Here is a 23,868-nt window from a genome sequence, read left to right as displayed (position 1 = left end):
AGGGTGTGCCCACTAATCCAGGCTCAGGGAAACCAGGTGTCAGCATTGGGGACCCAGCTCCCCTGGGCATTCCTACCCCCTCTTCCTTTTCTCTCCAAACCAAGGACAAGGACGGGAAGTCACCACAGCTGCTGATGTTCAGGGGCGTGCCTTACCGAGCTCCCCAGGCCTTTTCCCTGTATGTCTCAAAGTCTGGGCTTCTGAATTTCTTTTTTTACTTTTAATTTTGGAAACTTTTGAATATATGGACGTGTACAGAATAGTATAGTGAAAACCCGGTATTCCCCTCACCTGCAGCAGCATTACCAATACTCGGCCATTCTCATGTCACCTTTACCTCTGACTCTTCATACACCTTTTTTTTTTTTAAAGTAAAATTGATGTACCTTAAATGCATAAATCTTAACTTTGGGCTTTTGCCAAATCAGGGCTTTGTGTGCATGTAGTCACCCAACTTCGGCCAAACTCCTGCCCAGCAGATCCCTGATTAGAATGGCCCCGGGAGGTACAGCGGGACTCAGAGCCTGGGGGAAGTGAGATGTACAGAGGACTCCAAGGTGGGGGGGAGGGGAGGAGAGATGCAATAAAGAGAGGCTCTCCCACACTTGGAGCAGCACAGGAGGGAGCTGTCCACCTTCTGTGCTTGTGAGTTGTCCCTGCTGAGTACTTCCCTTGCCTCTGTCTCAGCAGATGCCAGGCAAAGGCTGGGGCTTCCCTAGGAGCAGGTGAGGTGCAGGGATTTGGCATCACAGGGACCAGGGAGAGCGCTGAGCCTGCAGAGCCTGTGGAGGGCGCCTGCTGCTGCATGAACTTGGGGGCAATGATGTTCATTTACGCACTCACCCAGTGCTGTATGTGGACTCTCTCCAGAGCCTTCCACCCCTTTCTCCACCCAGATTCCCTTCCTTCGGGGGTGCCGAGACGTCTGCTCCTATAAGACTCTCGTTTCTTCCCGCCAGAATGAGTATCTTCTGCCTCTTGGCATCTCCTTCTCTGTCTCCTCCGCACCCATCCTGTGTTCACTACACTCTTAGTGAGCACCCACTGGGCGCCTGGTGCTGTCTAACATGGTGGGAATGCACCCAGCTGACTACTGATGGGAGCCTCCTGTGGTGCCCACCCCGCACCAGGCGCTGCGGGCCTTACCCTCAATGCCCTATGATAACCGTGTGGATATATTCTTTTGTCTGTTGACATGGGAAGGTTTGTGCAGGTGGCATTTGACTGCTCTGAGGGAGGAGTTCATTGTTCTGCCTATGACTCCTTGCTTGGTGGACCGCCTGTGTGATTCAGTGGTTTTTGCTGGTTGGACAGATAGCAGGAGGCCCTTGGTGTGTCTGCAGCAAGACTACAGGTTGGAGCTGGAGGTGCCTGAAACACAGGCTGGGGGGTCTGTATTCATTTCACCTGACACTTGACTGGGACACTCGCTCCTTCATTCCCCTGGCGCAAATGCACTGGGTGTCAAGCCTAGTACCAGGGATTCAGTGGGGAGTAAGACTCCCAGTTTCTGCCCTGCAGTAGGCTGGTTACTAATGGTTGCGATATGCTTGACCCTGTGCTTTTCCAAGACACAACAGGGAAGCAGGATGTGGGGACCCTAATGGTCCGTGGCCCTGTTTCTCAAACCTGGATGAGAAAGATCACCGCCCTGAAAGCCCAGCAGAGCCCCCACCCCCACCTTCCTCATCCCACGTCCTGTCCTGGCAGTCTCCACCCATGGCTAAAGGCCACAGGAAGGAATGTTTGTCTTCCCACAGCCACCCGAGCAGGTGTCTGAGTTTGAGTCCCCACAGGTCTTGGCTCCAGGCAGAGGTTACAAGTACAGCTGATATGGGGTCGGGGGAGGAGGGGCGGGTGAGGATTGAGTGCTGAGGGCAGGGGCTGAAACCATGGAACCTGGGTGGTCTCTGTCAGCCTGTCTCTGGGTGTGGACACCTCAGGAAGGAGGTCTGGAAAGGCATTTGCCTGCCTGGGGAAGATTGAAAGGTGATGACTCAGTCTCCACCTTGGACCTAGGGGGTCCACCCGAGTCACCCTGAACAGGGAAGGTTCCTGCAGGAGGAGGAACAGCCTGAGACTGGTCAGGGGCTCCCTCTTGTGCTCTGCTGCCCTCCAGAGAGGCTGTGCGGGACCCTCTGCAGACTCTGCAGACTGAGACAGGAAGGAAATAAAAGCCCGAGCTGAGGGCGAGGGCGAGGGCAAAGGCTGGACTGGGGTTGCCTTGAGGAGCAGGGTGTGCAGCTGCCCCTCGTGACTGCTTGGGACCCACCAGGCAAGCCTCTGGCCCCCAGGCTGCCTGGCTCAGAGCAGGAAGAGTTGTGTTCCTGAGCTGGGGCGGAGGGCTCACCCAGGGCCCGGTGAGGGGAATCAGCTGTTATGGGCGGTGGAATTCCCCTGTATGTGTTGTGGTTTCTTTGAGAAGCGTGTGGAGTTCAGAAAACAGTGGTTTTGTTCCCAGTGGGATGAAGGAGGGAGGCTGTTTTGACAGGGATGGAAGGGACCATGGAGACACCTTGGGTGGGAGGAGGGGTACTTGGCTCCTGGGCTGAAGGAGACCACCCCGAGCTGGCCCAGTGTCTGTTCCTTCTCTCCATCCAGCCCTGTCCCCTGCCCACCACCCTCTCCCTCAGCTCTGCAGAGAAAAGGTGCTCACCCAGGCTTTGAGGTCTCCCTGGGTGCCCATTCCTAGTGGGTGTGTTTTCCTTCAACAGATACAAGGACCAGCTCCAACATAAGGCGGCGCTGGAGCAGCTGGGGACACTCTTGACCACCACGCGGGAGGCTCTGCAGCAGGAGCAGAGGACGAGCGCCATGGCCGCCGAGGAGAACCAGAGGCTGCAGCGAGAGCTGGACAGGTAACCGCCAGGCCCCCTGCAGCGCCTCTGCTGGGATGTCAGTCTGACCCACTCACTCAGCACCCGCTGAGCTGAGCTCAAGTGAGACCCCTGGTGATGGTGCATTTTTACCAACCCTGCCCTGGACGCAGCTGGTGGGTAACGAGGTAAAGGGGACTCCAGCTGGTGGCTGGAAGCTGGGATGGGGCATTGTCTAGGTTTGGACAACCTCCCCTCCCACAGTTATGATGCTGATGACTGTCGGGCAGGGGCACCTGCATCCTCCTGCATCCTCTAACACCAGCAGGAGGGAGGCTCGGTCCTCAGCATTCACGCATTCCCATTTGTGAAATCACCTCCTGGCTGAAATGTACTGGTGACCCCCATTTCAGTGCCTGTGGCCTGTCATGGACGAGCCCAGAGTGGGAGATACTGGAGTCGCCTGATGTGCACATTTGCAGCTGAGGTTGAACAAGGCCTTTGACCCCAGCCTTTTTTCAGCTCTCACCTACCATCCTCCCCTTCATGGGCCATTGAGTGCCATGGTATTCATTTTTGTGTGCATTTTGGTGATGATTTCGCTGTTTGAAATGGCTCCCAAATGGAGTGCTGAAGTGCTGTCTAGTGCAAGGCTGCGCTGGGCCTTACGGGGAATATACGAGTGACACTCAAGGGTCATTTGGACCCAGGTATGGTGCTTTTGGCCCTGAGTGTATTACAGGAGGCGTCTCTGTGTCTTGATCAGCTGACACAATGTGACCAGAGACTCCCAAGAACCGGTGGGAACAGGTTCAGTATTCACATTATACTGCAAATCATAATTGATTGAGCTATTGTTATCCTTTAAAAAATCCACAGCAACAGAGGAGAAAACAGGCTCAGGGAGATTAAACAACTTGTTCAATGTCAATGCTCCTAGTTAGTGGCACAGGCAGGATTCAAATCCAGGTCTTGCCTCAACCCAGAGGCCTGAGCACATGAAGTCTTCCTTCCCACAGCCCTGATTTAACATGTGCTGTGGGGCTGTAAACTCAGCTGCCTGCAGTGGCCAGGCAGGTCCAGCAGGTGGGGAAGGAGAGTCAGCAATAGACCAGGTCCTGGTGGAGAATACACCCAGCTAGAGGCTGTCAGTTGGGAGGCAGGCCAGGCTGCCAGGTCATCCTTCTTTATGCTTTTTTTTTTTTTTTCTGAGAAGAAGATATCTGAATGTTGATGGGAAACAAAATTTTGGAATGCTGGTACAATAATTATTTTTTTGTTGTGTTTGTTTTTCAAAAATATCTGCTTTATATAGGCAGGACAGAGGAACAGGAGCAGTGGTTCTCAACCTTCCTAATGCCATGATCCTTTAATACAGTTCCTCATGTTGTGGTGACCCCAATTCCATTGTTACAAATTGAACATAATTAAAGCATAGTGATTAATCACAAAAACAATATGTAATTATATCGGGTGTCCCAAAATTCACGCAAGATATGCAACTCAATTCAATTGCAAATCTTGCGTGAATTTTGGGACATGCTATATGAGTGTTTCCGATGATATTAGACGACCCCTGTGAAAGGGTCCCAATCCACAGGTTGAGAACCGCTGAGTGGGAGGACCTGGAAACATGTCTGAAGCCAGGGGCCCTTAAACCTAAACCAGCAAGTACTTACAGAACCACAACAGAGAATCTTTTTATCTTGTTCTGTTTCCTTTCTTTATGTTATTTTAGTTGACTTTATTGGAGAGACTTGAATTAATAAAACCGCACACACTGTAAATTTTAAAATGAAATAAAATAAGTAAATGTTAAAATTTTTTTAAAAAGCTGTGTGGGCCAAATTTCACACACCTGTGTTCAAATTGAGTCCATGAGCCTCTGGTCATATGAGCTTTTTGGTATAAATCTTCCCCAGGAATCCCAGTTCGGTAATGATGATGATGATGATAATTTCGTGGATTTAGGTAACACTCCAGAATCTCCTATTTTATTTATCTCAGTAGTTGAAATTAGAAAGGGGTTTGAAATTGGGGAGAAGAGCTGGATATAGACATAGAGTCTTAGAGCAGAAATGTTCTGATTCTGTGTTTAAGTGTCTCAATCAAAGAACTCTTTTTCTAAGTAGGCAGATGTGCCAAAGCCTCACATAGAAAGAACTTTTACAGGGATGCTCTGTTGTAATGGTGTCCGAGCCTACCTGTCCTGTCTCTCCCAGCCCGCAGTGGGGCAGCTGGGGTAGCCTCCTAGAACCCCAATGAACACAGTTTGAAAACCGCTGATTTTGTTCAACCCTTCATTAACACATGAAAAATCTGAGGGCCAGAGAGGTTGCTGTTTTGATTAAGGTTGCACAACTGGGACAGAGCCTGGGAGTGTGCCTCAGCCCTGGGCCCTGTGTCTCTCCACCCCCAGGGCCAATTCCCTGCACCAGCAGCTGAAGAGGGAGCAGGAGGAGCTGCAGAGGCACAGCAAGAAGCTGCAGACCTCCCTGAGTGACACCCAGCTGCAGGTGAACTGCTGGCAGGCCCAGTGCGACTGGCTGAGGAAGGAGCAGGAAGAGCTGCAGATCTACAACAACGAGCTTCAAACATCCCTGAATGAAATGCAGCTGGAGAAGAACTGCTGGCAGGCCCGGTATAAGGGGCTGAAGGGGCAGCAGGAGGAGCTGCAGGTGCACAGCAAGAAGCTGCAGACCTCCCTGCAGGACACCCAGCTGGAGGTGAACTGCTGGCAGGACCAGTGCAACTGGCTCAGGGAGGAGCTCCAGAGCAGGGACATCTCGCTGACCGAGCTGGGCAACCACTGCCAGGTGAGGCCAGAGCTGGAGGCCCCAGGACCCTGGGTGGGCCTGTTCCCTGGGCTGACGCCTTGGGCTCCACCAGGTGGGAATGGGTCCTCATTGGCATCTCTGCTCAAAGGGTGGGTGTGAATGTCACACAGAGGCAGAGAGAAAGCCAGAGGCAGTTGACTGGGATGAACACCAGGACTGGCAGGGGTGTGCTACAGAACACCTTTCACCTGATCTTTGCTTTTTGCAGGGTCGGGGCAGTGCATGGAAACAGCCAAGTACCGTTGTATCTCCGTCCTCTCGGCTGAGCACTCTGCTCTCTGTGTCATCTCTTTTAATTCTCACAATGATCTTGTGAGCTGGGGTTCCCATCCTTGTCCCTCTGAAGTAGCGGGTTGGAACCCCGTTTGTCTGAAGCCAAAGCTTGGGACTTCCTGCTACACCAACCACAATGATATTCTAGAGCAGGAGCTGGCCACCCTCAGCCCAAAATTCAGGTCCAGCTTCACGCCTGTTTGTGTATGGCTGAGAACCAAGAGTAGCTTTCACAGTTTTTAATGGCTGGGGAAAATCAAAAGCAGGATAATATTTGGGGGAAAGTGAAAGTGACATGAAATTTAAATGTTGGTGTCCATGAGTTAAGATTTTTGGTTTGTTTTTTTAAACACAGCCACACCCATGCGTGTGCATTGTTTCTCTGGCTCCTTTCCTGCTGTAATAACAGGGTTGAACAGTTGCAACAGGACCACTGTCGGCCTGGAAAGCCTAACATATTTAGTACCTCGTTCTTTACCGGAAAAGCACGCCAACCCTGCCTAGAGCAGAGATGTGCAATAAGAATATAATGCAGGCCACCACACGTAATACTCATCTTTCTAGTAGCCATATTCAAAAAGTAAAAGGAATCAGGTTGGATTAATTTAAGGGTCTATTTTATTGAACCCTTATATCTAAAATATCACATGTAACCCCTAAAGCTTATTAATGAGATTTTTTTATGATATGTTTTTCCTGACTTTTTGAGAGAAACATCCATCAACTGCCTCCTGCATGGCCTCTACTTGGGAATGGAGCCAGCAACCCAGGCATGTGCCTTCATCAGGAACTACACTGGTGATTTCTTGGTGCATGGAATGATACTCAACCAAGCCACATGCACCAGGCAGCTTATTAATGAGATATTTTACATTATTTTGGAATCATTATTAAGTCCTCAGAACCTATTATATATTTTGCACTTATGGCTCATCCCAGCTCAGACTGGCTGCGTTTTCAGTGCTTAGCAGCCACACGTGGCCTGTGGCTGCCTGATTGGACGGTGCAGTGACAGAAGGCTTGGCCATCCCCATGGCATTGGCCATATTGGTCATGCCAGCTGACGTAGATAATACCAAAATGGCCATCTTTGTGCATGTGACCTTTTTCTCCTTTTGGAAGTAGATTCCCAGCAGTGGAATCACGGGAGCGTGTGGTGTTTGAGACATTGTCCATCTGTGTTTTAGCTGCTCTCCCGCCTCAAGGGCAACTTGGAGGGAGAAAACCGTCACCTGCAGAGCCAAAACCAAAGGTTGAAAGAGCAGAACAAGAGGCTTCTCCAGGAGGACGTGGAGTACAAGGACCAGCACCAGGAGGAGCAGCGGCAGTACGTGTGAGGGGTGTGGGCTGACGGATGCCTGTCAACAGCTCCGTGACTAGACTGCGCCATTCTGGGCAGCAGAGAACCCCCTGGGCGCATTCGTGTCCCAGGCAAGGGGACAGACCATCTTACCAGCACATCCTTCTCGTTTTCCTGGGAATGGTTCCAGATTTCTGCAAATAGGGGTGGTTGGCTTTGTTGGCTTTACAGAGACACTTCCCTCTGCCAGGCGCTTCTTAATCTGCTTTTGGGATCAAGGTCAATTTGAAAAATACAACAGTGGTAAAGAGAGGTTCCTAGGGAAGGACTTCAGATCACAGGCTGAGCCCTTTCTGTGTCGGTTTTTCCCTGAATGGGTTGCAGAGTGGGTTGTTGGTGCACAGTGGCTGTCCTCCTTCTGCCCACGTTGTCTTTGTGGACAGTCCTGGCCCTGTGAGATACACAGAACCAGTTACCTGGTCTCCAGGAACCAGTAGGGGTGATGGGATGTGAGCAGAGCTGTGTGCACACAAACAGATGTTGAGGAGCTTCCTGGAAATGGAAGGAAGCGTGGTGGTGGGAGTTGAAGTTCTGTTGCTGACACGGATGGGCAGAAAGCTAGCCTGTGTGTGTGGGGAACTGGAGGGGGCCCGGGGAACGTGAAGGTGGAGCTTCGAGTTTTCTAGGCGCAGGGAAGGTGCAGGGAGTGGCAGGAGGGGAGCTGGAGGAGGCAGCACTTAGCCGTGGAAGACTGCCATACCTGGCTAATGAGTCAGATTCACTGGGAAGTGGGTGATTAAGGATGCTGGTGTACAGGGCCTAGGAAGCTGCCAGAAATGAGGGCAGGAGGAAAAGCCTTGGTCTGGAATCCTTGTGGTTTGGAAGTCAAGTCATCGGAGATGCATCTTGTGGGTCCACGGTGGTCTTCACCCCTCGGTGCTGTGCTGTTGGGACTGTCCTTCCTTGTGATCGGGAATGGCTGGCCAGTGTGGGACAGAGGGACATGGCCACAGTGACCACTGGGTACTGTCCCAGATCCCCGGGGTGATGCTGCTGTTCACTGTTCTCCTGGATTCGTCTGCTCATCTACAGGGGACTCAACATCTACCAAGGATGGTTGACATGGGAAACCAAGGATGACTGACATGGGAAACTGCACTGTACTTTTAGGGTAGAAGTGAGAGTTTGTAGCCTGAAGTGGGCTCTCTATAACGCAGCTGCTAAAAATTACCAGCAGAGGTTGGGCAGGTGCAAACTACAAGAGTGGGGACCTGGTACCCTGGGGATGATCTGATGACGGTTTTGCATTAGAAAGTGTCTGCAGGAGGCCAGGGAGTGGGCAGGCTTCCTGAGCCTGCTCCAAGCAGAGTCATCCCCAGCCCTGGGATAGCTGGGCCATGAGTTTGCGGGGCTGGGGGACAGCTATGGGAATAGAATAACACAGACTAGAAGAACAGAGGCCGAGCCGAGGGTGCTGGGAGCAGATCAGGTCTGTGGCCAGGGACCCAGTGGTTTGCAAGCAATCTTCTCACGGGTGCTCACTATGCGGTGAACTCAGGGAAAAGCCCTCATATTAGGAGGGGCCTGGGCACCTTCTTGACTGAAGGAGCCTGAGCAGCTGTCTGGATGCCTAGGACTCATTTTCAAGCAGGGAAAGCCGGGGTCTGAGCTGTCAAGGCCACATGGTTGAAGAGAGGCAGGAACAGGACAGGAGCCAGCGGCCCAGTGGGTGGAGCTGTATAGCGAGCACTGCGTGCATGGCTCCTAGACAGACAACAGGAAAGCATGCCATGTCTTCTGCTTCAGGAAAGCCAGGCTTCCTCTCCCAGGAGCGGGGGTGCCCTCTGGCAGCCCAAGGTTTAAGAGGCTCCTTTCTGTGTTTTTAAAAATGTGAACTGACTTCCCACATTTAGAAATTAAAAGATTTTGCTTCAGAGCCAGGGCTTCTGGAACCTTTGGGAAAAGCAGTCAGAAGCTCCACCACATGGAGAGTGGTGCTCCTTTGCAGGCCCCGTGTAGGGTCCCAGGTTGCACCAAGTGCTCAGCCTCGCTGCAGCCCCCACTCCTCCCTCAGTTCCTCCCAGGCTGCTTTGCTCCTTATCTTCTCTGTCTGGCTCCCAAAAGGCTTTGAGTTTGCTTCACTAGAAGTGTTAGCAGAAGCCCAACATTGGAGTGGGTCCAGGTTGGAGGTCTGACTTTGCTAAACTGACCTTTTTAACCTGATGCCTGTCTAACTCAGCGAGGGCAGACCCCTCCCACCACTAAAGCTATCCTTGGTCTGCACCTGCAGGAGCTAGCCTAGCCCTGAGTCTGACCCGAGGGCCCAGCATCCTGAGCTGACCTGGCCCGAACCCTCGGGGTTTCCCAGCTTGAGTTTCAGGTGGTTCGGGTCTCTCTCTTGATGTGACGCACAGCCTGACCCTAGGTATTCAGCCGTCTCCTTGATGAGTTAGGCTCCTGGACCCATGTCACATGTTTCCATCCCATATTCCCAACTCAGGGGTCATGGTGGTCATGAGCACCGTGATGTCTGAGTCCCAGAAACACACAGGCTCCTTCTGGGCCAGGTCCTAGGTGGGGTGTTGAGTCAATTTATGTGTTTTATTTTAAAAACCAGATTGTTCTTCTCTCTCCTCTATTAGAGACAAATTAAATGCCTTACAGAGACAAAATGAAAAACTGGAAGAAAAAAGCATGGCTCAGCACAAGTTCCATGATCCAGCGCCAAAGAAGTGAGTTGACTTAAGCATCAGTGGCTTACACACAGGACAGAAAGTTTGCTTTTTCATGAGCTGGGGAAGCTGTAGCATCTAGAGCAGTTGCCAGTTTGTTGGGCCTGTACCTTCTGCTCTATGGCAGGTCCCTGTGTGCAGGTCCCTCCCAGCAGGGAAAGAATTTAGAGTTTCTTTCGGTCCCACCCTCCATACTCAGGGTTATCCTATGAGGGATGGTGAATGCCAGCTGGCCAGGAGCCTGTTTAAGGGCAGAGTCTGTGCTTTTAGAGCCACTAAAGCAGGCATATCAGCCTTTGTCTTAAGTTTGCGGGACCTAGAATCATGTTTCTGTTTTGGGATGGAAGCTTGGGTCAGATGCTGGACGAGCACCCCTGTCTTCAAGCACAGGAAACTTTTGTTCTGACCACCATTCCTCTGGGTTCACTGGACCTGACCCGAGGGCAAGTTCACAAACACATTCCCTTCCCCAGAGAGCAGCAGCCCAGGTGGTGGGCCGATTTGACCCCTGAGACTGCCGGCCTCCATCCAACAGGGCTCCCCCTGGGCCCGAGCCTGAGCCCAGGAGCTGGGCCTTCCCATTGTCCTGTCCCAGCCCAGCCTTGAGGTTAAAACACCATGAATCCGGCAGGGCCTCTCTGTAGAAATCACAGAACCACAGAATTTCGGAACCTCTGCCTGACCCTTCTGTTGACAGGGAAATTGAGGCACTGATGAGGAAATTGAGTGGCTTCTGTAAGCACAGTGCTGTTTCGTGGCAGAGCCAGGACCAGAACCTAGCTATGGTCCCTGTTACATTAGAATGCTTCATTTCCTGTTAGCTGGAATGAATTACCTTTTACATTCACAGTTTTAATTTATTTACTTATTTTTCTAATCCTCATCTGAGGATATTTTTCCCATTGATTTTTAGAGAGAGTAGAAGGGAGGGAGTGAGGTGACAGCGGTGGGAGGGAGAGAGAGAGAGAGAGTGAAAGAGAGAGGGGGGAGAGAGAGAGAGAGAGAGAGAGAGAGAGAGAGAGAGAGAGATGAGAGAGACCCATCAATTGGTTTCCATCTGCACACACCTCGACCGGGGCCGGGGATCGAACCTGCAAACCAGGTATGTGCCCTTGACGGGGGATGGAACCCACCACCCTTCAGTGCTCAGGCTGATGCTCCAACCACTGGGTAACTCATCCAGGGCTCACTGTTTTTACTTGAAGGGGTCCACTCTCCTGCCCTCTTCCCCTCACCCAGATTCCTCAGTGCCAGGAGTGGGCAGAATATGCCAGCCTATTTCACGTATTATTAACTCTATCAGAAGGTGAGGATGTCCCTGACTCTTTCTAAAAATGGCATTTTGGTGGAATTTTGCCAACCAGCATGATTAGGTTAGTATAGCACCACTTCCTGCACTTGGCACAGTAATTAAGAGCTGAAAGCTGGGTTTGAAATTCTGTTCTCCCGAGTGGCCAGTGTGGGTTCCTGTACGATGAAGGCTTCTACCACCCCTGGGTCTGTGCGAATTAACTGCACATTGTGTGCCATCTCCTGAGCCCCAGGTGGGGTGAGCGTGGTGACAGTGAAGAGCACCCGCTTTCTGAACCAGATTAACCACCACCTTTACAGGCTGGTGATGGAAATTCCAGCTCGCATAGGGCACCCAGACACCTGCTGGAGGGGCAGTGAGGGTTGGCTGTGTCCTAAAAACCTACCTCTTACAGGAAAAAGCACTGGATTGGAGCCAAATTCTTACTCAAACTCATCAAACTAAAGAAAGGGGGTTCCAGAGAACGACCAAAGTCAACCTCAGAGAGGCCTTCCTGGCCGCTGGGGTCCTCAAACCAGGCCTTGCCCAGTACTTCTCAGCCTCTTCAATCTCAGCTGGAGCCCCTCCAGGCCACCCCATGCTGCTCAAAGTGAACAGAAGAGCAAGAGACCTGCAGGAAGCCCAGGGGAAAAGGTAGGAGGGGCTGACCTGTCTGCAGGCGGGAAGTGAAGGGCAGGAACTCAGGTCTCCCTGACTGCCTCTGTGTGCACATGTGTGTGTGTGTGTGTGTGTGTGTGTGTGTAGGATGCTGAAGGGAGTGTGCTCCACACATGCACGTCTGTCTCCTTAGGAATGTGAACACCCAAGTAGGAAATATAACCCCCAGTCAGTGTTGCTGTACTTTCGTCCCAGAACAATTCAGTTCCTTTAGTATGAGGAGCCTTATGAGGAGCCTAACGCCTCATGGCCACTGTGGTAGGGACTCGAATATCCAGAGCTGGTGTCCACACAGTTACTGCAGAGACAAGCTCCACAGCAGAGGATTTTGGGGTTCCCTGTTTCCTCCAGGCCTACAATAGGCCACTTCTGTAGGGAGATCCGCAGTGCATTTCACAAGTGAGAACACCTGCAAGGTCTTCAGCAAGGCCTCCTGTGGCTCTGATCTTCCTGTCACTTTGAAAAGGGGGTTTGGTTTTCTTCTCTGACCTGATCTGGCCTTGAGTCCTGCCACCATGGGGTGCACTGCACCTCATCATTCAGGGTTGTCACGTGGAATTGCCAGAGGTTCTGAAGTGGATTCCTAGTTGCATGTGCTGTATGTATTTCATGGAATCTCAGAGGCTGTTAGGACAAGGGTGCTCACATAAGAAGAAGATAAATGTGTTGTGGCAGTGACGATTTTGTCACAATTGCCACCAGGACAACAGTGACTGTGAGGCAGGCTCAAAGCTGCATCCTGATTTCAGAGATGTTAAGGTTTGGGAGAGGGGGTTTTGGGGTCCAGCCCCAGCAGGTCTAGGAGTTCCCAAAGGTGTGGACGGAGTCAGCGAAGAAGGAATGACACGGAGACAGTGTTCAGTTGATCAGCAGCCTAGCCAGGTTTTCTAGTCATGTTTTCTAGCCAGGTTCTGTCCAGGTTCTCTAGTCAGTTCTCCAGCAAGGTTCTGTCTTTATTCTCCTGTTACATCTGTATTTATACCAATTGATTTTAATCCTATCCATTCTATTCCAAAGGTTACGATGTTTGTTATCTCCATTCCAAGGTCACTACTCTATTGTTCTGTTAAGCTACAAGGAAGTAACTGAAGGAGATTATCCTCAGTAAAGATTATGTAGCTTAAGAGTGATTGTTCATAGTTAAAGTGGTTAACTACCGGCCAGGCACTTAGTTAAGGGTTTTTACTGATTTATTCCCTTTCTTAGTCCTGTTAATCCCTAACTCCAGGGAAAAATCCCCACCTGGAGAAACAACCTTTCTCGGAGAGGTGACCTTGGTTAAAAATATAGCGTTAAGTAGGGGAGCAACCATATTAAGAACAGTATGCCATATAAACCAGGTCCCTTGAAACATATGCTGTGCAGATGGTTCTTCCCTGCAGCGACTATGTCAAGCGGCAATGATGGACCGGCTTCCGGCAAGGGAGAAAGTGCATCCTACTTGCTTTAAACATGGCTGAGTTTTCAATTTACTTTTAAATATCATTTCATACATGACTTACCTATAAACCTGCCAAACATGCACCCTGAGAATTTAAATTTTATGAAGGACACCAGGACTTCCTGAAGACCAGCCCAGGCCTGAGACTCGTGCCCTCTCAGGGGCGGCTGTTACAGCACCAGAGCCTATGACAAGCTGCCTCCTGAGTGTGACCTGTGCACATGCCTTTCTGGGTGACATTCACCACTTCAGGACCTCGAAATGCAAAAAAACGAAGTGTGCACACACATCCATACCAGGGTTTAGGGACTTATGCTCGCATTCCCAGTCTTTACAGGAGGTGAATTAGGTCAAATGCTCACATGCAGGGAAATTATAATGAAGCTTATTAACATTTATCTTGAGGTGTCTGTTGCCAAGGGTTCTCATGGGGGCTACATAAATTTTTTTACATTCAACACCTTCCTTTGTGTTATTGTCTAATTTGACTTAATTTACGATAATCAGCCTAATAGAGCTAGAAAAACTTTCAGAGAAAAGATGCTTGACTGCCCTGGCCGGTTTATCTTAGTGGTTAGAGTGTCAGCCCTCAGACTAGAGAGTCCAGGGGTCGATTCTGGTCAAGGACACATGCCTGGGTTGCAGGCTCAATACCCGGCCCAGCTGAGGTGTGTGGGTGGCACCCAATTGATGTGTCTCTCTCACAGAAATGTTTCTCTCTCTGATTCTGCCCTCCATCCCACTCTCCCTGAAAAAAATATCCTCAGGTGAACTGTTTGGATTCTTGAGTGAGGAGGTCAGTGGTAGATATTAGTAAAGGCAGCCATGTAATGGGGGCTCTTTCTGGGCTCAGCAATCTTTAGCTAGTTTCATACTTTATGTCTCTCCTTTAGTCCCAACTGCCATGTGGAGCAGGCACGATTCCTATCCCCTTTTCAGCGCTGGGAGAGTGAGGGTTGACAAGGTTAAGCACTTTCCCAGAGAATAGGGGTGGTGCTGGGAACTGAACCCGGGTCTGACAGATTTTGGAGCCTGAACTCTTATCCACTGTGAGCACTGCCTGCAGTTAAACCTGCTTTGGTCCCTGAAGGTGTTGACCAAGCCTGGGGCACCAGCATTGCCTAGTGGGTCCCCTCTCCTGTGGTGTGAGCTGTGGCCACCAGGTGGTGGTGTGGAGAGAGAAATAACTGGTGCTTCTATGAACTTGAATCCTAAGTCAGAAATCGGATAAGTCAGTTATGCTCATGTACATGACTTGTTCAGGAAGTTAGGCCAATTGTCTGCTCTGATAAGACTCCATAATTTAAAGGTCATGAAGTGTAGGTTTGCAGTAGAGGATGCGTAGGGATCTAAATGGGAATAATTCTTGATGTTGACAGTGTTTTGGTCTGAAAAAGAGGAATTTCAAACTCATCCTTCCATAAGAGGCTGTTTGAGATGCACAAGGACTATTAGTGAGCAGTTCAGGTGGACTATCCCGTTGCAGCAGCTAGAAGCACACTAGGCAGTGTCCCAAGGTCTTTGAACAGGAGCAGGAGTTAGTTGTGTGTGAGCCAAGTTGTCAGGGAGCTGGTCATTAGGGCGGAGGAGTAAGAAAAACCGGGTCCTAAACTAGTAAACATTCTTATTTAATAGTTTAACACATTGACATTGAAAAATAGTCTAAGGCAGCGGCTCCTAGAGCAATGCAGAATCCTCCTCACGTGCTAAGTAAAGCCTGGCACAGGACGCCACTAAATTAATTAAGTGGGGTCAGAGCTTAATGGCTCACTGAGTCCTGATCCTGGTTGTGCTGTGGGTATTGTTTCCAACTCTCCTGGGCAGGACAGGACTCTGATTTCCCAAGACCATTTAGCTAAGGCAGTCATTTGTTATTCATTTCATTTATTTGCTGTTTTGTTTTGTTTTTCCTTCCTCTCTTGGGTTATCCGGGGGATCACAACTTAGCAACTTGGCGCAAAAAGAGTCACTTTTAGAGAAGCAGAAGCGAGGAAAAGGCCAAGTCTCCATCATCCCGCCCGGTTTCTGTAAACGCCTGAAGTTCTCCTCTTCCTCTGACATCGCACCTGCTTCCCACTAGCTCCTCCCTTTCTCAGACACTGGGAATTTCTAATCCATCAGTGTCTTCACAATGTACCTGCCTTCATGTCTGAAATTCAAACAAACAAGCAGAAAAACAAAAACAGTAGCAAAAGGCCAGATGACCCATAGTGGACCCCTCCTCCTGACCCAAATTCCAAGCCAAGCTTAAAGCAGCCAACCTGGATTCTGACTTCAAAGGAGACCAGTTGTCTAGGCCTCTGGACCAGACTCCAGCGCAGTGTTAGGGGAGCCTCAGGGCATCCATGCCTGGTCCCTGAGCCAGGGTGTCAGTGCTACGTGAGTCCTGGGCCCAGTGCCGCCCCCTCTCTAGCACCTGCAGGCTTGTAGACCTTGCCCCTGTGCAGCACAGAACTCATCAGCAGTCGCTATGCTTCCGAAACTGTGTGGCCCCTGTCAAGTGAGATTTTTTTAAGACTCATTTTTGGGCAGCTAACTTTAAATCTGGTGCCCTTATCTCCACCTTCTGTGTCAAAGCACAGAGTCTTGGCTTTTGTGGAGCAGTCCCTTTTTAGATGTCTTCTGTGTTTTGAAGAATTGACTGCTCCACTCAGCATCTCAAATAATCGGATCGATGTTGCCCAGCCAGGGTTCAGCCCAGAGTGACGTTTTGGGACCGTGCTGAGTTCCTCTGACGTCTTGGATGCTGCTGTGAGGGCAGCAGTGGACAGACAGGTCATCAGCTCACTGTCACTGTCAGCTGGGAGCACTGTTCCACAGAAGCCTTTAGCTACTGCATTGTTTTCTGTCTTCAGCCATCCTCTTACCATCTCCATGATTTTGCAAAGTCTATTTCACCTGAGTGATACTGACATACTTTCCCTTGAATCGAGTTGCCGTTTCCAATTTATTTTAAAAGGGAAGATTGTTATCAGTACTGTGAGTGGAAAACCACTATCATAAATGCAAGGTCACCGTGAAAGTAAACGAATGACGCTCGCACTGCTCCTGTCAGTTGATGTGGCACTGATCTCATTGCATGCATTGCTCTGATTCCTGGGCTGCCCCATGCTGGTCCCCCGCCTGCCTGCCCCGCATGCTGCTGGAAACGCTGTCTCTCTGCCCTGGCTGCTGTCTGGCACCTCCGCCTCCTTGCTGCTGCTCACACTGACCTCACGCAATGGACGCCTGTCAGATTCATCCCACCAGACTTGAATCTTGCTGCTCATCAAGGTTATCTTTCAGAATCCAAATTTCCTCTTGATTTCACATTGCAAGGCTTGGGTGCTTAAAACTACCCCATGAGTCCAGACACTGGGTGGCTGAGGGCCATGGGGGACTTGTCCTGGGAGAGTGTGGAGGGACCGGAATCCCCACAGTGGGTATGGCTTTGGGTCCATAGCTCTCAGGCTGCCTGGAGCAGGACACTGGGCAAAACAACCTTGTCCTGATGCTCTGAGGAACTCCAGCCACTTTCATTTTTCACTTGTATTTGGAGAGCCCATCCCCTTTCCTACTAGGAGGTAGTCGAAGATATTTTAGGTGTGTTTTTTCTCCAATGTTGTTGTTGTTTTTATTAGGATTTTATTTAACTTAGACAAGGGTATATGTTCATAGAAGAAAATTCAGAAATTGCAAAACATACAAGGTAAAAATCATTCTTGCAATCAAAGTCATGAGAGATGAAGACTTCCTAAACAGATGACTTTTAGGATGGCAATGAACTTCTTTCTCAAATCATAAGGGAAGCCCGTTGGCAGGGTGCACATCCTGGACCTTGAGGGCCTGGCCCACAGGTTGGGAGTGGTCCTGAGCAGCCATAGGCCAGGTCTTCTTACTATTGAATCAGGGACTGAGGGACACGGCAGTGGGACAGTAGTTAACGTGTTAGACTTTACCAACATTTTGTTGAGCCTCCTGAGCTTACCTTTATTTTCTCCTGGCTTCTGGGGGCTCGCACTGTGAGCCATGGTTAGAGCCAGGGCCGGCCTCCAGGGGCCTCCAGCTAGGCTGCCACCAGAGCCCCACCTGAGACGACAGTCCATGAGGCACACAGCCCCACTTTTGTCCCTGGGCTCCCTGGCCCTGCTGCCTCTGCTTCTAGGCCTCAGTGTGATCGCCCCACCTTGGCATGGGATTTTGCAGCCCCATTACTCACTGTCCTTCTCTGCCCCAGGCCCTGGGGTCCCAATACCAAAGGGAGTGACCCCACCCAGAGGCAGCCTTGACTGCACTGATGCCTCCGCTGACCCAGCCACCAAGCCCAGGCCATCAGAGCTGGGCTCCAGGGCCTGTTCATCCTCAGCCATCACTACAGCTCCTTCCAGCTCCACCTCCACCTCCTGGCTCCCAGGCCACACCCACGGTGAGTCACGGGTCCCTCCAGAACCAAGAGGGATGAGCATTTCGGCCCGAGGTCCTTCCCAAAGACCCAGCTCACAGGGGCAGGAGGCGCCTCTCAGACTGAGTGGTGGTCAGCATATGGGTGATACTGTGGACAGGTTGGTGTCCCACAGACACAGGTTCAGAGCTCAGCTCCGCCTACAGTTGTGCGACTTTGGGAGGGTAACTCCGCCATCTGGACAGCTGGACCTGAGCCCTGGGACCCACACCACTGCTCAGGAATTGGTGTCACCAAGCGGCTCCTGAACAGAGGTGAACCAGAGTTTGGGCTAAAATCAGGCAACATTGGAGGTTTATTCTCCAGGGAGGAGACTTGACAGGGTCCCTGCACTGGAGGCTGGTCCATGGCGAGGAGGGCAGGTGTCCTAGACTGAAAAACAAGGGGATTCGGGGAGGATTGACAGGTTGGATGTCTCCAGATGCCAGTAGCCCTGCATGCTCGCAGCTTAGATGGGACATTACTGTCCTCTTCAAGGCATCTGATTAGCGGGAGACACTCCCAGCAGGGCAGTCGGGTCATATCTTGCCAGGGGGAGCCTATGAGAGGTCAGGGTCCCCGGACACATGAGGAGCGTCTGCAACACCAGAGACAAAGGAATGTGAGAGCAACAGGGTCAGCAGGCATTGGGCACAGAGGCAAAAGCTTTAAAATGCTGGTCATGATAGCAGAGTGAGCCACTTTGCACGGTGCAACCAGAGCAGGATGCTGTGAAAAGGAGCATCTGGGGATGAGCACTGGGAAATTTAAAATGTGCAACAGAGGGGAGAAATACAGCTTAAAACAAAAAGACATTCTGCTTATGACCTAGAGATGACAGCATCTGAGGACAGCAGAAGAGCTGGAAATGACGGCCCCGGAGGTGTTAGAAACTGACGAGAAAAGAAGCAGTTATGATTTTTCATCATCTTACCTCCCACTGGACCCTGGAAGCTATGACAAGCATAACCGTGGTTTGACAAGCCCAGCAAAGACAGACAGGCCCCCTGCCTTCTAGGCTGCCTGGCTCAGCTTCAGGACCTGGCCCCTGGTTTACAAATCAGAGCACCCTTGGGAGAAGGTTAAGTGAGTGAGCACAGGGCAGGAGGCAGTCCCTCTGTGATCCTGGCCAGACACTGAAATGGCAGCCACTGACTGTTGGGTGTCAGGGGTGCTGTGCCCTGTGCGGCTGGGGTGGGCTCGTTCCGTGTCCCTTGTGGGCACTCAGCACTCGGCCTGGTCTCCCCATCTCTGCAGAGCAGAAGCCTGGCCTGGGCTCCGGCAGGAGCCGGGAGCACCACCTCCCCTGGGCCTGCTCCCGGCCTGTGTGGCTCCAGGCCCCACCCCCAGGCTAACCATTGTGCTTCCTCAGCCTGGATCCCCCCTGAGCCAGAGCCCAGGCCTGTTCAGACACCTGTGGAGCCTTCCTGAGGGCCCCTCATACTGCACACCCAGCACTGCCCACGGCGATTCCCTGGCAGCCCAGTGCTCACGCTCAGGGGGACCTAGAACTGTCTGCACAATGGAGACCCTGGTGTCGGTTTGGGGGGACCCAGGGCTGCTGTCAGAGAGCAGCTGGCAGGCCTGAGGCACAGGGCATCCTAGTCCTTCTCAGGGAAGAGCAGTGACTGGTGGCCCATGGATTCCTGACGTTGCTGGTGAGGAGCTGCTGGTGAGGCTCAGTCTCTAGGGAACCCGCCACCTCTCTCAGGTGGTGGTTCTTTCCTTTTGCTTCCTCCAACCCCTGAAGGCTCCAGGCCCCTGGGAGAGGATTGCTCTCAGGGCCCTGCTTATGGTGCAGCTGGCCCTGGAGGTGGGAGAGGCTTCCGGGATTCTAAGTATCAGCTGCCTTTGCTGCATGGCCCTTAGGCCAGGACACTGCTCTCCTTTGGAGTCCCAGTCATTTCGAAGGCGGAAGAGTGATTTACAGTTAAGTCAGAGAGAGTCCCGAGTGTGAGGCTGTCCCAGCAGGAGAAACGCGGAGAGAGAGGACATACAGGGCACATACTCCCCAAGGGCATAGCCCACCCGACCCTCCCTCCTCCAGGAGCTGGACAAGACCACGACTCAGGGCTGGGCCAGAGTCAGAGGTGGCCGTCTGGCAAAAACCCAGGTTCCCCGTGGATGTTCCAGGTTCGCTGACTCACCAGCCTTATGTTCTCCGCGGGCTAGAATTCAGATGACAGCCCCCGTGAGCGGTCCCTGGAGCTCCAGTTCCCAACCACAGGCAGCACGGGGAGTGGACGGTGCATGGTGCCCTTCAGCCTGGATCTCAGACCTGTTTCCATCAACAGTGCTTTTCCTTCAAGTTCAGGCCTGTGTGCAAGTCCCATACACAAAGGCGGTGAAAGTGGAGGTGTTATGCTGAAGCGGGAATGGGGACCCGCAGTTCCTCAACACCCCTTCCCTGCCTCCCCGAGGGGCCTAAGCATGCAGCTCCTGCTTGCACCCCTCCCGTGATGGGGAGTCACTATTCTGGAGGCTCTGAGTGCCCTTGCCTGAAGGAAGGCCTAGTGGCCCAGGCAGAGAGCACTGATTGCAGGAAGGTCTCACCTTCCTCACCTGGATTGGAGTTGCCCAGAGCAGCTCCCAGGGGTAAATTTCATCTTAGAAATTGGTGGAAACACTTGCCTTCTCATGTAGGCAGAAGGGAATCAGTGAATGAGACCAGCCTTCTAGAACATTAATAGTCGCTTTGGTTTTTATAATTTCCAAAGAACAAAATCCTAGGAGGGTGGGGAGCTAACTTTTTAATTAAAACAAAAACTGAGAACGTTTACATTGGCTTCGGCTTCTGAAGTATCAACAATAAGTGCAGGAGGAGCACTATCTCCCACCCTCCCATTGCCTAGAAAGCTCCATGGTGCTGGCATGGACTCCTGCAACTTATGGGCAGAGACAGGCTCTGTGGGGGGCAGTGTGACACCGCGGAGCCCTCCCCTCTTGGCACTGGGTGGAGGGTAACATGACAGGAGGAGTCGGCCAGCATTCTTGGAAGTGTCACTGAGGGGCCAGATTTACACCGAATCCGCTGAGGAAAGGGATCCTCTTCCTCAGTGTTCCGATTCCTGGAGCTTCTCTCATCAAGAGACAGAGGTGAAGGGGTGGGCAGAGCAGGGCTGGAATGGACGGAGGCTTTGGGAGCCACTGAGCTGTATCACAGTTGCCTTTCAGTGACACGTCCTTTTCCAAGAGGAAGGTGGGTTTTTTTGTTCAAGTTTTTCCTACTCAGAAAGGGGGCTCGTTCTGCTTCTGTGCTCTTCATGGAAACCAAGTACTTGTTGGTTCACCCCCAAGCCCCGCTGCTAACAGGCTTGTTCTGATGCCTCCTATTTGGGGAGCGTGCCGGGGCTGGGGACCTGGGTGCCCTGTGCCCCAGTGAGTCCAGAGCAGACTGCTTGGGGGGCGGAAGCAGAGCCTCTACTAGTGTGTCCCCGGTTCTCAGTGCAGTTCAACTCAACACCAGCTGTGTGCAGGGACGCCGGGCACACAGTCCCTGTCCCCAGCCATGACTGTGCAGTGGGACCAGCCCTGATGATACTTGGGGGGAGTTGCAGGTGGGGGGTGGCACCGTGGGACTGGGTGTGCTGGGAGCTTGGACCAGGAGGGGAGGTCTGCAGGCCTGGAAGGGACCGCCTGCCCTGGCCAGGTGGTGCCGCCATCCCTGCAGCAGGTGCTCCCCTGTGATCCTAGGGAGGCAGGGAGGGCTGCCCTAGACACGCTCAGGCGGGCACACACTGCAGCCAGGAGGGCGGCTGCCCCACACTTGACATAGGGGAGGTCCATTTCTTTTCCCTTTGGGGCAGATGTCAATTTGAGACAAAAAAGAGAAGGAGCTGAAGGACAGCAAACAGCCACGGAAAGCCAGCACGTTCTTTCCTCCTGAGACCCCAGCACCCTGGAGCGGGCACAGGCTTCATTGTCCACCCGTGGGCGCACATACTCTGCCCTGTGCTGGCTCCCACCCTCACCAGGTGCCACTGTCCTGGTCTAGGCAGGGTGTTTCCACGTGGTCTAGAAAGCTCCATGTGTAGTAAGGGTGGGCTCCACACCCTTCACTTTCCCAGAGCCGCCCTGTTTGGTCTGTACCGGAGTTCTGCGTGAAGTTTCCTTTGTTAACAAAATTGTTTGAGCCCAGCCACAGACCTCACAGACACAGAAGCACAGGCTGTCATCCCACACAGCCCATGCCCACTGTGCACGGGGCCTGGCACTCAGGGGAGGCGGGACCCTCCTGGGGCGTCTCCAGAATTCAGGTCTGTGCTCCTGGGGGCGCTCCCCTAAGCTGTGGTAGAATCGCTCTGTTATGTCCTTGTTGTCAGGCTGGAGGGCTTAGTCTGGGCTAGACTGGGTCATTGGCCCTATGGGTTAAGGGTTGTCCTTTCCTCTCAGGGTCCGGGGCAGGCAGCTCGAGAGCCATAGTAATGCGTCCAGTGACAGCTCACCTTGGGGCCTGAAGGGTAAGTCGGCTTTCCTTCTGGGCACTTTCCAGTGCCCTTGGATCTGGGCTGTAGGCTTTGTGTTATTTGTGTGATTTAAAGAAGACAATCAGCAAGTTCTTCACAGCATGAGGGGTTTGCCTCCATAGGGCACATCATGCAGTTTCAGGCTCAGGCCTGGGAGTTTTCACGAATTTGGGTCCAGATCCCTTCTCCTCACTGACCGGCTCTGGGCACCTGGGTGAGCCACTCATCCTCCGAGCCTGAGTTCCTGCAGCTTCCGGATGGGGACAGGGCTGGGAGTTCCGGTCCATCGTGGTCAGAGGACATGGGTGAGTGTGATTCCTTTACAGCGTTTAAGTTTGTTAATGGTGCAGAAGATGGTCTGTCTACGCTGTCCCAAGGGCTAAGGAGGGAGTTGCCTCACAGCTGTTGCTAATTTCAGCTTTAGCAGGAGCTCTGCACTTCCCTCCCACGTTATTTTGTTTTTAAACCCCACTGTGAACTTCTAGAGAATCCCAGCATGTCCTTGACATCCCAGTGCCAGCCTGGGAGAAGTGTGCTCTGGGCTCCCCAGCAGGGCTCCCTGTGTTCCCTGAGCCGGAGGCAGCACAGAGCCCACTGGAGGCAGGTGCGTGAGAGTGAGAGGCTGACGTGTGTCCCTCTGTGTCCCCTCGCCCTGACACCAGGTTCCTCCGAACTGACCGGCTCCACCACAAACCCAAGAGCAGTGAGGACCTGATGCCCAGCAGGGACACAGCACTCTGCCCCACCTCGCGATGCCAGCACCCCAGGATACACTACCCTCGGCCTCCAGGAGTACCTGTCACCCAGAATGGGCTTCTCCACCAGGAAGCATCCAGAAGAGGGGTGTTGCCCAGCCCCAGGCCTGGGGGTGGCCCAGGGTCCCCCAGAGCGGTGGATGATCACCCTGGAGGAGTTCCTGGAGGAGCGTGACCGGGCTCCCCCTTCGCTATGTGAGGCCTGGGAGCGCTCTTTCCTCTCTCCCCTCAGATGGACCTGGACCAGAGGGGAGACCTGGACAGCAAAGTCATGGAGAGGGATAGGGTGGGGCTGGCGCCACCTGGCTGCAGAGCTGGCTTGGATGGGGGACATAACCACTAGCCAGAAAGTGACTGTGCTGGCAGCCCACCCAGACCTGGGAGGCTGTTCTCTCCATCTGTGCAGGGAGCCGCAGGAAGGCCAACGTGGAGGGCCTGAGCTGTGCAGTCTCTGTGCAGTTACTCTTCACTGCCGCTGGGCAGGAGGCGGTCCTAGGCCATCTGTCAATAAACAGTCAGGGCTTTGCTCCAATGACACTTTATTTGTGGACACTGTCCTCTGAATTCTATAGAGTTTTCACAAAAGTCTGTTCTTTAAAAATATTTTGTTTTAATCATTAAAAAATGTAAAGACTGCTTAGCTCACAGGCCATACAAAAATGAGTGGCAAGTCCTAGCCGGTTTGGATCAGTGGTTAGAGCTTCAGCCCATGGACTGAAGGGTCTCAAGTTCGATTCCAGTAAAGGGCATGTGCCTCAGTTGCAAGCTCGATCCACCAGTCTTTGTCAGGGCATGTGCAGGAGGCAACCAGTCATTGTGTCTCTCTCACACTGATGTTTCTCTCTCTATGCCCCTGCCT

General features: G+C 52.3%; 1 protein-coding gene across 1 annotated transcript in view; it reads left to right on the top strand.

The window, feature by feature from the left end:
* Positions 1-11,863, top strand: part of LOC102426266 (protein Daple-like) — a 33,725-nt gene extending 21,862 nt beyond the window's left edge. Inside the window, exons 12-17 of the mRNA XM_023747946.1 lie at positions 2,715-2,858; positions 5,236-5,385; positions 5,596-5,632; positions 7,114-7,259; positions 9,869-9,958; positions 11,665-11,863. Coding sequence (XP_023603714.1) covers positions 2,715-2,858; positions 5,236-5,385; positions 5,596-5,632; positions 7,114-7,259; positions 9,869-9,958; positions 11,665-11,863 — 766 coding nt within the window. The remainder of the gene's footprint in view (positions 1-2,714; positions 2,859-5,235; positions 5,386-5,595; positions 5,633-7,113; positions 7,260-9,868; positions 9,959-11,664) is intronic.
* The last annotated feature ends 12,005 nt before the right edge of the window (positions 11,864-23,868 follow it).

The sequence above is a fragment of the Myotis lucifugus genome, unplaced genomic scaffold (genome assembly GCF_000147115.1).
Source record: "Myotis lucifugus unplaced genomic scaffold, Myoluc2.0 scaffold_1070, whole genome shotgun sequence".
NCBI lineage: Eukaryota > Metazoa > Chordata > Mammalia > Chiroptera > Vespertilionidae > Myotis > Myotis lucifugus.
This window is presented reverse-complemented; position numbering and strand designations above follow the sequence as displayed.